Consider the following 13,674-nt stretch of genomic DNA (forward strand, 5'->3'; position numbering starts at 1 on the left):
TGGATTGACTGAAGTTTCTGACCATTTGACATGTTTTGGATTGTGTGGAGACAAACAGTGGGATATCAAACAATGACACATACAAGTCCTTTGGAGGAAATAGAGCAGTGGAAACGGAACTGTATCAGTCACCAGTGGAAACATTTCAGATCAGATGAGTCACTGGATCCAATAAAAAAGAGTCTGCTTTCTAAGTCATTAAGTCCCAGTTGTCCTGTAAATCTTTTGAATAAGCACTTTAGGTTGGATTAAAGCTTATACCCGTGCTACAAGAAGAACTAACATCCACTGCTCAGACTGTAACTATCTCATTGTTGTGGTTTCTTTATTCAAAACTTTCTATCAGAACAAAAATGTATTTCCCATCATCACTACATGATGTTTATTATCTATTGATTGATTTTTATCTAAATTATGAACATGTTAGCGCGTCTCTGGAGGTGGTTCTACACCCTTACGAAAGAAAAATATATTGCAGCATATTGGAAAATATCATGTCATATATTAGGCAATATATTCCCATTTATGAGATTTATTATTTATATTTTCCAATATATTGCAATATATGGAAAGTGGCAATCATTTGTATATTTTGCAATATATTGCAATATATTTCATGAATATATAATATATTGTAGATGTGCCCTCAATATATTATTCCATGTATATCATAATATATCCATAATATATTACAATACATTTCAAAACATATATTGGTACATATATTTTTCTTTCGTAAGGGCAGTGCTGTTGCACAGTTAAAAGCCAATACAAAGACATTTGAACAACACAAAGTAGAAAACAAAAAACACTTTTTTTTTTTTTTTTTTAAATCAAGAAAGTTTAAAAATGCCAGAAGTAAAATCTAGGTAAAGACTGTAGTGGTGACTTTTCCAAAAATATCAATACAATTTTCCACTAATTTGAGTGCTTAGAGGAAAGTATGCAATATGTTGACGTCCCCATTTCTATCTTATGACCCTCCTACTTTGGGAACCACTGGTCAACCAACATAACCAAACATGAGTAATGAAAATAGAAAAAGTAAAAAATGGACATTACCAACTGCAAAACCCTGGGGGTAAAATCTTTAAAAGGAGAAGTTGGAAGAATTTTATCCTTTACTTTTCTTCTTAGTTAAAAAAGAGAAAAATAAAAATAGAACCATGTATCATAAGCCTGTCTAAATTTCGTTAGCTGAGTGAAACCACTTCCCTCCAGTTAATTGTATGTTTGTTTGCTCTGCCTCCACACCGCCTACACCCGTCTTATTTCTCTAATTGCATGCTCACTGTAGAAGATATTTGTTTGGTGCACAACCCAGTCCATATGCTGTGTGTTCCTTTGTGTACTCAATCCACGTTTTTTCCCCCATTTTATTTCGGTAAACACATCCGTTGTAGGCTACTATCCAAAGTTGCAGAGGTTGTCTGTACTATGCGAGTTACGAGCGACGAATGGGGATAAACTGAGGGCGGAGTTGGTGGGTGGACTTGACGGTCAAGAGAGGTTCAGAGGATAGTTAACATCAGATCTAGCAGAAACAGTCTCCGTAAGAGGAGCAAAATGAAGCGAATCGTGTTAATTTATGCTATTTTCGCTCGGGATTTTCAGCTCGTCCTCAGTGTCGTTTTGAAGGACACACCAATTCTTGGATCTGAAAAGAACAACCCCCGGCTTTTAACCAAAGGTAACGACCACTTGTTATTTCTAAATCATTATAATTAAACTGAAACAGCCCTGCAGTGTTTCAGGTTACAGATTCTCATGTAGGCTAACCGTTAGAAAAATCACGTAGAGGTAATCTGTCTCTAAATCCCTTTAAGACCGCCGCAGCCTTCAGACCCGCTACGTGTGATGTTTCCACTCTCTGCAGGTGAAATAAATCATGTCATCTTCCCTCTCCCTCAGATATTCTCAGTAATGGATTTGATTACATCATCTCCCAAAACCACAGTGTGTTCTTCTATCAGGAGGACTATGAGGACATGTATGTTGGTGGGACTGATTTTGTGTTAAAACTTAATGGGGAGGATTATCGTGTTATTGAGGTAAGAGTTTATGAACCTAAACAAAAAAAAAATCTTGTCAGCATTTCATGCACTTGCCTGTACAATCTACTGTATGTGAAGTTTCTAATGTTTTGTTGATGGGCTCCCTGCATGGTGTCTGGTCCATAAGGGCAACCCTTGTGCTGCAGCTGGGCTCATAATTAGATGCTGTTAAACAGATGGCTCTCAAAGACCTATTGTTTAACTGTCTGACAGAACACACAGAGAAGACTGTACTATCAAAGCCAGCTGATTCGTCTGGAGAAGCTAATTATCAGCTGCTAGTGATGTCTTTAAGATAAGACCAAAAATTTACATCCAAAGTTTTCAGTATGTATTTCCAGCATTAGTGTGGAAGCCCAAAGAAGCATTAAAAAAAAGAAAACAAACATTTTCTTTTTGTATTTAAGGATAGTGTTTTATAATTTAACTCACCTCTTCGACTAACACTGAAGTACATCTCTAAATCTTGTTTTAAGTAAAATGAATAATATTGCTTGTGTTTCCATGTCTTGTCTTTTAAAAAGGACTTAATATGGTGTCACTTACTCAATGTGCAGAATACAACTTTTATACTGACAACATTGAGGAATCAAAGTGAGCCACATAAAACCATGCTTGTAAGGAAAAGATGGTCTATTTTGATTTCATTATTGCTTTTCATACTTGAACTAAAGGGATGAGCAAGTTTACCTCATCTAAAACATTATCAAGTAGTTTTTTTTTCACTTGCCTGTCTGGACTTGTATAGGTCTGACCCAAGACAAATGGATCTCATTAAACTAATGGATAGGAGCAGAAGAAGCCAGATGGGATAAAGACATTATCTTTGAGTGAAACAGGCAATGCCTGAAAAAGTAGACCTTAAGAGAGAAATCCTGGTAGTTTGAGATGTTTACTTTCATCTGTCAGATAAACATTTCAAATATTAGGCAGTTGCCTTAAAAACAAGGTTTTTGGCAACATCTTTAGGCGCAACATTTTTGGACATCACTCATTGATAAGGACTCAGTTTGTATTCACTGTGCCTTGCTACAAGCTGTATTCAAGTGAAAACCTTTGTTGATCTTAAAATCCCAAATTAAATTCTTGCAGAAATATCCCTTGAAAACAACAGGGCAACAACAGTGTCAAGAGGTCAGTAGTAGTCGTTGAATTATCCATTCGATGAGTTTTGATGAACAAAGTCAGTCCTGTTGAGGGATTTGTTGGTAACATTTTTGTGTGTTTCAGGGCCTCTGTGGAAATGTTATTACCATTATAGAGAAGTTTCAGGACAGCCTGTTTGTGTGTGGGACCAATTCATACAGACCTCAGTGCTGGAAGCTTGTAAGTGTTTGTATGTCTCTGAATGTCTGTTAAACATTAGTTCAACATATCAACTCTGGTACTGTGTTAATGAAACAAAGCATGGAGCTCTGTGGAAACATGACTGTCCTTCTCATTAAATTTTAATCAGTGCCCTATCTAAAATTTCAACAGGGTGTTGGGTGTATTTTTCCATCACTGTCATCTAGAGCTCTCTCATGACACTCTTTTTTTGTTCTTTTGCAGTTTTCTTCAGCCAATAATCAATCTTATGAAATCGTTGAGAGTTATGAGGGGACCGGCATCTCTCCGTTTGAGTACACACAGAACTACGTGTCTCTCACCGTAGGTATGTTAAATATAGCTCCTTCAGTGTTTTTAAAGGTTTCAACATATGACTAAAGGCTGCAGGATTATATAACTGCACCCAGCCATGTGTGACAGCAGAGCTGGCAAGCCAGTGCATCTCCACATGATGAAATTAAATAATTTACCATCCCTTTTATGTTCACGCAATATCTCTTTCCTATTTATAGAGGGTGATTTATACTCAGCAGCTCCTTTGGACACAGATGGAAGTTCATTACAATTCAGGAGGAAAGCTGGCAGCAGAACAAATGTCTGGATGTATGACAACTGGGTGTCAGGTGGGTTCAGGGATAAAGTAGATTAGAAAAAAAACAGGTAAAAATTACAGTTGGGCTTTGAGTGTTGTGATGTGACAGTGCAGAATAAAACATGAAAAGAGCCCCAAAAATATGAAAAATAAGCCAGGATTACTGAATCATCCATGTACTGTACACACCTGCAGTTTAACTTTGCAGGAATCTTGACTGTTTTTCCTGAAACAGCTCTGCCCACATCTCATATTATTGTTTCCACTCAAATTACTGTTTGTTGTCCCAAGTTCCTACGTCATTTATCGTCCGATGACCCAGCCCTTTGCTGTAAATGGTGATACGGTTTAGTAAACATGCCTCTCCTCACAGAGCCCACGTTTATCTCTGCATCCTGGGTGAAGCGGCTGGAGGACCCTGACAACGAGAAGATTTACATCTTTTTTCGTGAGAAGAACTCAGACACCAACCCAGAGGCTGACCCCTGGATATCGAGGGTGGCCAGAGTTTGTAAGGTGCGCTCAGGTGGAGACTCCAGTAGAGTCAGCTTATGTTAGTGAACCTGTTGTCTTACAAGCCTGCCAAAATAAATACCAACAATGCTCTAGTAAGTAAAGTGCCATCCTTTCGGAGGGTACTTGGCTGATTTACTGATACTGGCAGTCTCGCCCCAAGGTCCATTTACAGGCTTCATTAGCAGAAGGAGTTTTCACTGTTGTCAGGAAATGTAGACATTGTTGACGTGCTTACGCAATAACTTTTAAAATTTAGTTTGCCTTATCAAACAAGTTTCATTTTAGCTCACAAGAGAGTAGAGGCATGTAGATAATACCCTGTTCAATGTTGAACCAGGTCTGTTTATTAGTGACTTCAATCGTCTGTGTTTCTTGATACAGCAGTTAAAGGTCAGACTGTTTACAGCTGTATACTGTGAATAGTAAGACAGAATGCTGATATGAAGGCTCAGGCTGTCATTATGGATAATATATATATAACAACTATGCACACTGTATTTTACCCTATCTTTTAACAGAGTGACATACAGACAGGCTATTTTGCTAATGCTGTTGTGAAATACAGGCTAAATAGTAGTCTGATCAAATTACCCCTAAAGGATGAATTTTAGTTTTCGTTTGCAAACTGAAAGAGCGTCTCCTTCTCATTGGTGTCATTTTGCAGGTAGATGAAGGTGGATCAAAACGATTCTTCCAAAACATGTGGACATCTTTTCTCAAAGCCCGACTTGTCTGTGGATTTCCGGATGAGTCATTGTATTTTAACCGTCTCCTGGATATCTATGTAATGCACGCTGAAAAATGGCGTGACACCAGGGTTTATGCACTCTTCACAAGCAGCTGGTGAGGCACTTTCTCTTCCTTTATTGTCATTACTTAGCGACAAGATTGGCAGCACCCGAACAGAGTGACACACAATAGCTCTCACATCACATTGACAGCTCAGCATTTTGAACCGTCTCTGCACAAGGAGACAAAACTAATCCTGGCCTTAAAACTTGTCCTTCACAGTTTGATTTGACTAAATGTAATCTGTGTTTGTGGTTACTTTGTGTGGTTTATCCCTTCCTTTTGCAGGGGTAAAAGAAAAAAAATCAAAGTCAAGGCTGTCCTTTTAAGTGTGGTTTGCAATTTAAAACAAAAAGTCTGACGTGACAGAAGAGCAGATTCAGGGTCTCAGAGGGTCGGTGTACTCTAAAGAAATCTCATCACTTACCAGCTGTGACTGTGGCTGGGAGCTTTACAAGACTAAATATAGTCTTTCTATTAAACTTAAAGCACAAGACTTGTTTTAAAATGATCAAGAAACCCTGTAGTGAAGTTACTAGAGAGGATTTATCCATTTCACAGAAGGAGCTGCCCTTTTATCGCTAAGCTTCTGAAAAATTGGCTGGGCAGCAGCACCAGAACTTGAAATCATAGGTGAGATTGTAATTGTAATAAAGAGTTCCACTCCACGAAAATATTTGATAGTTGGGGTTATATGAATGTGTAAAAGTTACCGTAGCTAGAAAATAACACTCACTGATGGATAAGAAACTATAGGTTGAGATGCAGCCCTGATTGATTTAATGAAAGCCATGTGAGGCTCAAAACCTGGTAGACAGGCAGATCAGACAAATCAATCCAATTAAGTCTCAGGCTGAGTAGCACTCTGTTAGCTGGGCTGTTAGACAAAGTGCTCCAGAGACTGGCACGCAGAATAGTCCATCACAGACAGAGAAAATCAGTATCTATAGAATTACTGCTTAACTAGGCAGGAAACAGGGAGCAGGTGAATTGGTTGTCAGGTGGTCGGGATTGCAGGACAAGAATTTAAGGATGGGAGTAAGTCACAGAATTTTTACAGACTGGGTTTAAGTAGTTTGTAGCAGAGAAAAACACAGGCGGTAACTCCATAAATCTTAAGATCATTTGGGAAGTACCACACCCATTTCTAACAAGCTCACAGATGTTATTTAGCTGTGGCCAAAAAGTCCATAAAAAAGGAGCCAGTGGAATGAAATCACAACTCTTGCATTCACCAAGGTCTAAACAAAAGATACTACACAGCTAGAAACTGTTTGTTTATGCCAACTCCACTTATCACCCTTCCAGGAATGCCACAGCAGTTTGTATCTACACTGTAGGAATGATTGAAGAAATATTTGAGAACTCAACTTTCAAAGGCTACAACAAAGACATCCCCAACCCAAGGCCAGGAGCGGTAAGCATGTGTTTTGTTTCCAGGTCTGCGTAGAGACAGAAAACTTCCTCCAAGGCTTCTATTTCTGTGCCTTCTGACATTATTTATTGTTCTACTGTAACATAATTGAGTTTGAGGTTTAAAAAAAAAACCTTACATGTTATGTAAATGGGCGGACCTTGGAAAATATGTGTCTGCAATGCTTTTCCTAATCAAGTCTGGTTCGGTGTTTCCATCTGTAGGTTTGTTTTTGACACAAAGTCTATTTGGGTTCAGCTTTGTTGAGGAACTAAAGGGGCCATAAACTGTCCCTGGAGAACTTCCTCTTGTTTTTGTAAACAGTTTATCATACTTGTTGCTGTCTTGGAAAAAGACACGGCATACTAAGTTTTTGTGTATCCAAAAATGATACAAATGTTTAAACTGAGCATCCTATAAAAGATATGTTTTACCTCTTTTGTCCTGCAGTATGCAGACTTCCCTTCAACACTTTTATGCCCTCTATGTGTTTCAGTGTGTTAAAAACAGCAGGAGCCTACCGCTAGCCACGGTCAACATGGTGAAGGATCATCCAGAAATGAGTGACTGGGTTCACTCTGTGCATACTAAAACTCCATTTTACACAAGTAACTACAATTACACAAAGATAGCTGTTGACCGGGTCAAAGGAGTGGATGAGCACATGTATAATATTCTGCTTCTGGCAACTGGTAAGTTCAGTTTGAGAGAAACTCTTGCTGACGCACTTCACACTTAGCATATTTTCTTGTTGACTGAACCTGTTATTATGTATGGTTTGTAATCTGCTCAAGGAACAATGGGCTAAGAATACAACCTACTGTTTGGCTAAATTATGTTTTCAACTTGCTACTTGTTTTTCTGTTTCTATAGATTCTGGAAAGATCCATAAAGTGTTAGAAGCTGGGTCACAACCTTTCATCATCTCTGAAACACAACTCCCGAGCAGTTCGCGCATACAATCGATGAAACTGGACCCCAAAAGGGTACAGCTCATTTTCAGCTAAATCAAATTTTGAATGTTCAGCATTTTGGTGTCATAACTCATATTTATGTCAGTCTTCGTTTTTGAATGAGAAGTTATCATGAGTATTTATTTTAACTAAGTGAAATACTCATACTTCCAAACTCATCTGGATCAATTGAAAACGGGCATGAAATGCACTTATGAAGGAGCCAGTAACACAACTCCAAATGCCATGGTTGCTACTAATTACTAGTATGACAGTAAATCACTATCTTGTACATACCATGTAGAGGCCTTTTAGTGTAATTGTATGCTAGTGCTGGCTCTACAGCCTGTTTTGCTGCACTAAAGGAGCAGAGAAATACAGGTTTGAAAATAAATGATGTTTCTATTTCTCTTTGTCCAGAAAAAACTGGTGGTGGGTTTTTCTGAGAAAGTATCCACAGTGGACCTTCAGCGATGTCAAGAATATAACAAATCCTGTCAAGAGTGCGTTTTAGCCCGGGACCCGTACTGTGCCTGGACAAAGTCTGGATGCAAACCAACTGTCCCGTAAGTGTGGATAGAATTTATGCTAAGCTGAAAAACTGATGAAAATGGTCCAGCGATTGAACAAAGTGTCTTTCTGTTTTCTGTACTTTCTATTCTTCTCAATTCACAAACAGAAGTTAACAGATCTTGTGGGTTGTCTTGGGTGTATGATGTCAGCAATATGTGTCAAATAAACACTACTACTGCTATTTACACAAAGACATTGAACATCAATAAAAGAATATTCTATTCTATTCTATTCTATTCTATTCTATTCTATTCTATTATGTTACGTTAAGTAGGTAAAGCCATGAACACATCCTAAACTCATCTTTGCTTTGGTTAACTTGACTCTTTACTTAGGCTCTGTGCCATAAATAGGAATGCAACTATGAAAACAGCTTATGAAACTAAAACCTTTCATAACAAAAAGAGATTGTAAGAAAAATATTGAAGTCACTCGCCAAAAAATAAATTAAACTTTTTTTTTGTTTGTTTGTTTACAGTGGTGGCATTCAAAATATTATGGATGGGAAAACCGATGTGTGCCCCTTGGAAGGTAATGATGAGATTGTCACTCATATCGCACACAGAGGCTTAAAACAATTTGATCTCATCTCTTTTTTTTATTGTCAATACTTGTTTCAGAAAAGAAGCAAGAAAGACGGAAGAAACGGAACACATTTCCAGCATCACCTGCAGATTTGCGAGCAGATCACGCAGTCCCCCTCGGAGTCCCCTTCTATCTGTCCTGTCCTATAGACTCGTACCACGCTACCTACACCTGGGAGCATGGGGGACAGAGAAGCCCCTGTCTGCAAATGCAGACAAACTGTCTGCACTTAATCCCTTCCATGGAACAGGACAGCTATGGAACCTACAAGTGTGTGTCTAAAGAAAAAGGCTTCACCAAAGTGGTAAAAAATTATCAGCTCATGGAGCAAAAGATAGCGGAAACAACAACAGACAGTGAGAAAATGGACATCCCCAACAAAAGAAATGATGCATCAGCTTTTGTTCCACAGATTATCTGCATCACCCTTGGACAAGCTGTAGCAGTTTTGGGGATGTTGTGATTCTATTAGTTTGCAAAACAAAGCTAGGATCACCATCCACAGAGCCCTTTTTCTTAATCTGCTTTTCTGGCAAGTTGACATCCAGTTTGCAATGAAAAACCCTCACAGATAAGGTCTGCTAATCAGAGGTTTAAGTTGGAAGATTGTCTCCTTGAACCTTATAACCTCGTTTGCACGTGGACAGATAGCTCCTTGGCAGAAACGCTGGGTTTTCAAATTTATGAAAACAAACTGTGGTCCTGTGGAAGAGGCAGGAAGCATTTGCAAAGCTGTGAAGGGTCTTATGATGTTTGTCTGGATCACCTGATGATCAGACAATGATAACAGAACCATTCTTGAACTAATGGGACTGTTTCACAGAGAAAGTGTTTCTCCTTCATGGGAAAGAGTGTTGGATAAGTGAAAGTGGGAGAGGTAATGTGAAAGACTTCCTCTGAGTAGAGGCCTTTGAAGGCCTGGCTGTAACACTCTGTAGGGGTCACAGTCAGAGCAGCACAGTAAGTGTAGTTTAAGTGGTCTGAGAGTAGTAGGGTGTGTACACGTTGAGGCTCAATCTTAGATGTTCAGCTGATTAGAGCACAGGAAAATGTTCAATTCCTGTGTAAACTTCCTCTGTGCCTGATTATTTTTAACAGTGTTTAGGGAGGGGTGGATTCAGACAAGACCCCCACTGCATTTTCCTGTTTTGTTCAACTCTCCCACCGATAGCTAGTGGTCAGAGTTTACAAAATGTGCGATGCTATGATGATTTTCTTTGGATCAGACAATGTCAGACTTTTTGATGCACTTTGTTTTCCTTTTTTTTAATTTTTTTTTTACAAACTTTTTTTGGCCAAATAATTCAAATACCTTTGAATCAGAAACTAGCATGCAGACACTTTAAATCAGCATTGCACTTAAATTTAGCACTGATCCAAGATGGTTAATGAAAGGTTTAGTGCTGATTAAACCTCCAGTGTGCACAGACCTGATGGTGGTGCTCTCTAAGCTTTAGATCTAGGTGTGAAAAGGCAATAGTTTAAAGTGGTAACACTCTGACAGTAGCAATAAGTGAAAGGTCACAGGGATAGCAGAGCAACATACTGATTAAAAGGTTGTTTTTTAAAGGATGCTAATGCTCGCAACCAAAAGCTTCCAGAAACACAAACTCAAGCCTAATCCCGTTAATACATCTTTCTGTTAACAGCTGGAAAGTACTATTTCGTCTTGCAAAATTTGCAAGGAATATTTTTTAAGCACTATGTTAAGTTATTTAAAAATATACATTTTATTTTGGTACTAATATGTATTTAAGAGCAAAGTAAATTGATATGCTATTAATTGTATATTTTTTGCTTGAATAGTAATTTTTAACAATAAAAACCGAACAAATCTGTTGATCCTTGTCATTGTTTGCAAGAATTTCACTCATACATCTGTTGCTGGTAGGACTCGTCCTTTAATGGGTCGTGTCTTCATAAGAATGCAACAGCTTAACAAGGTGCACCCTGTTAGGGCCTAAAGACTACACTGAAAGGATCTTCACTGTAATCTGGCTTCTTCCAGGATCAGCTAAGTACTTCAAAGTAAGAACATCGTGTTTACACTGAGAGGCCCAATCCCAGCACCAGCACTTTGTCTATCTTTAGATGCCGTCCTACAACCACTCGGAGGAAAATCCTGGATTCTCTTTAGATTTTCTATGAGATTAAGTAAAGCTCCAAGCTCCTCTTCTGCTTCATCTACAATTCAAGATGATCACATCAAACATCTAATCAGCATGGTCATTACAGTGCACCAACTCTTTATTAACTAACTGTTTCTACGTTGGGATGTATGAACCAAAAATCTGTATGAATTAGTAAATGAAGAGAAAAAGCACACATTTTCCAGACTGAAAACATTTTTTGTTGCATCCAAACAACGGTAATTGTCTTCTACTAGGTCATTGTGATGAGGATCTTGGTTTGCATCTGACTTAAGCCGGCGCTGACACAATGACCTAACAGAAAAAAGTCTCCTAAGTCCACTTAGCTGTCTGCTACTCTTAGTTTAGGAGGAGATATAAAGTTTCCTGGAATCTGTGGTGAATTTTGGCAGTCTGCTGTGTCTTTATGAATAACAATGAGCAAATAAAATACAGACCCTTTCTGCTTAGGATAAATGCCAAGTATTTTGGTTTTGTACTGTAAAGAAAAAATCTTTTATTCTGTATTGTTTCCTGCAGGGCCTCTGTAAGAATCACTCTGTGTCCTCTGAATTCTCAGCAGCTCTAACTTTGGATGGCGCCACAATGTAGTGTAGATGATGCAGTGACCATGAACTCTGCTGTGCTCTGATATGACTACTGAGACCTTGATTCCCAGAGAGCTTTGTGGCAGTTTGTAACTCCTCCCTGCCTTTGAAATTTCCTGTTGTAGATCTTTAACAGCAAAGTTCATTATCAGAAAACTGTACAGGAAATTGGGGAACAAAACGCACAAAGCACTTTTCAGAGAAAATGTCACGAGTCAAGGAACAGACCCTATGCAGGCCCCCATTTTACTTACAGACTTTAGTCAGCAGAGGGCACTGTTGGTCCAGACAGTTGACATGTTAACAGCTCATGCAAGAGACACTGAGCCAAACTGGACGCAAATGACAGTGTATGGTCTAAAACAGGGGTCTGCAACCTGCGGCTCTGGAGCCTCATGTGGTTCTTTGACTCTTTTGCAGTGACTCCTTGTAACTTTAAAAAATATTATTAATAGTGATTTCTCTATAATATTTCTTAAAGAGGATATGAATGAACGACACAGACATTAAAAATAATCACAGTTTAACATTTTATTGTACTGAATATGTATAACCTCTTGCAAAAAAGATTTGACCTGTTTTGTGATTTTTTTTTATTTTGTTTTTTTCACTTTGGGATTTTTTTTTTCTTTTTTTTTTCAAATTTAGAAAAAGGGGAGATCTTGCAATTTTTAAAGTTTTTATTTAAATTACATTTTTAAACTTATTTTGCAATTTTTTTGAATTTTTTTTACAATTTATTTTGAAAATCAAGAAAAATTTTGAAATTGCATTATTTGGGTTCAGCAAATTTTTTGACATTGAACAATTTTTGTATTTTTTTTGCACATTTTTTTTTATTTCATTCTTTAAGAATTTTTTCAAAGAGATTTATTAATTCAAATTAAATTTCAATTATTTACTAGAGTTTTACTTTGTTTATGCGTTTTGTTTCTTTATAGTGAAGTTGGAGTATGTTTTGTGGCTCTCGGAAGTTTTTCATACAGGTGAGCTGAGGCAAAATGGCTCTTTTGAAAGTAAAGGTTTCTAGACCCCTGGTCTAAAATAACACCTGGGAGTTTTCCCCCCGTACGTGTTTGACACATAGATAACACATTGCTTTGAATGAAATACATCTGTTAGCTCACTTTGTGTTTCCTTCAACAACGTACCTCAAGACGTGGGACAATAAAGTGCAATCGATTTACTGGTTTGACTCGGACTTCTAACGCATCTGGATACTGTGTTTCAGAATCTGCTATTACTAGCCTGCAACTGCGTCACATCAGTATTACTGTCCTCACGTCTAAGTATGCTAGTTTTATAGTCTACGTGCCTGTGAAACCGAGTTACGGTATGTTGACGTCTGTAATTGTATTAGTTTGAGGCTGTGTTACCGAGGGGAAACAGTAGAGGGCAATCCAATACAGCATGTCAGGTGGTAGTTTACCACTGTTTCTGTTGTTTCACACTGCATAGAAGCTAATGATATGTTCGTACCTCCAGTACCACAATTCATTTAATGTTTTTAGCATTGCAGGATTTTGTGGACATTTCTCTCTTTAGAATACGAAACACTGTTTACTTTCATGGGAGACTAACAAAGGTTCTTTTCTTTCTTTAACAACCAGCAGGTAAGAATGGTAAGAACTTGAAACGAGCTACTGTCCGTTCAGTCCATTCATACGCTGTTGTTCAGTATTGTTGACAGACTTCAAACAGCGAACTTATTACTTCAAAAGGCTTTTCGTGTGCCGCCCAAAGGATAGGGCAGACCAAAGTGTAGTCTTTCCCTTTCTCTCTCGGGCAAAGTTGCAAAGTTTGAGTCTTTAGTTCTATACAAGACTATACAACATAAACACATTATGAAATAAATATAATGACACAGGTATCACAGGTTCTGTGCCATAACACAGGATGGTCTGTAGTTTAGCCTGACAGAGATCTTTAAAGTTTTCACTGTGATTTAGCCTACCAGAAGGTGGTAGTATTGGAGTAGGAAAAATTTTCGAAAAACTTAAGGACCAGTAATAGCCTAACTTGTCATAATCCTGGTTTTGTTTTAAATTAATTCCTTGGAGCTACTGTCCTACTATTGTTTTCATAAATCAACGCTCATTTTCTTCTTCTTTTTCAAAACTAGGTCTGTAAAA

General features: G+C 38.0%; 1 protein-coding gene across 1 annotated transcript; it reads left to right on the plus strand.

Moving 5' to 3' along the window:
- Positions 1 to 1,350: 1,350 nt before the first annotated feature.
- Positions 1,351 to 10,655, plus strand: sema7a (semaphorin 7A (JohnMiltonHagen blood group)). Its single transcript, XM_074678085.1, has 14 exons — positions 1,351 to 1,690; positions 1,912 to 2,051; positions 3,147 to 3,188; positions 3,285 to 3,380; positions 3,606 to 3,708; positions 3,896 to 4,006; positions 4,349 to 4,491; positions 5,156 to 5,334; positions 6,589 to 6,697; positions 7,191 to 7,386; positions 7,568 to 7,680; positions 8,068 to 8,213; positions 8,699 to 8,751; positions 8,841 to 10,655. Exons 1-14 carry the CDS (start codon positions 1,567 to 1,569, stop codon positions 9,266 to 9,268), a joined length of 1,983 nt encoding a protein of 660 aa, XP_074534186.1. The 5' UTR covers positions 1,351 to 1,566; the 3' UTR covers positions 9,269 to 10,655.
- The last annotated feature ends 3,019 nt before the right edge of the window (positions 10,656 to 13,674 follow it).

This window comes from Halichoeres trimaculatus, unplaced genomic scaffold (assembly GCF_033239565.1).
Source record: "Halichoeres trimaculatus isolate MK-OKI-2021-1 unplaced genomic scaffold, fHalTri1.1 fHalTri1_scaffold_10, whole genome shotgun sequence".
Classification (NCBI taxonomy): domain Eukaryota; kingdom Metazoa; phylum Chordata; class Actinopteri; order Labriformes; family Labridae; genus Halichoeres; species Halichoeres trimaculatus.

Coding starts and splice junctions, on each gene's coding strand:
- sema7a (XM_074678085.1), top strand. CDS start 1,567: ATGAAGCGAATCGTGTTAATTTATGCTATTTTCGCTCGGGATTTTCAG. Junction 1,691..1,911: donor CCCCCGGCTTTTAACCAAAG/GTAACGACCACT, acceptor CCTCTCCCTCAG/ATATTCTCAGTAATGGATTT. Junction 7,681..8,067: donor TGAAACTGGACCCCAAAAGG/GTACAGCTCATT, acceptor CTCTTTGTCCAG/AAAAAACTGGTGGTGGGTTT.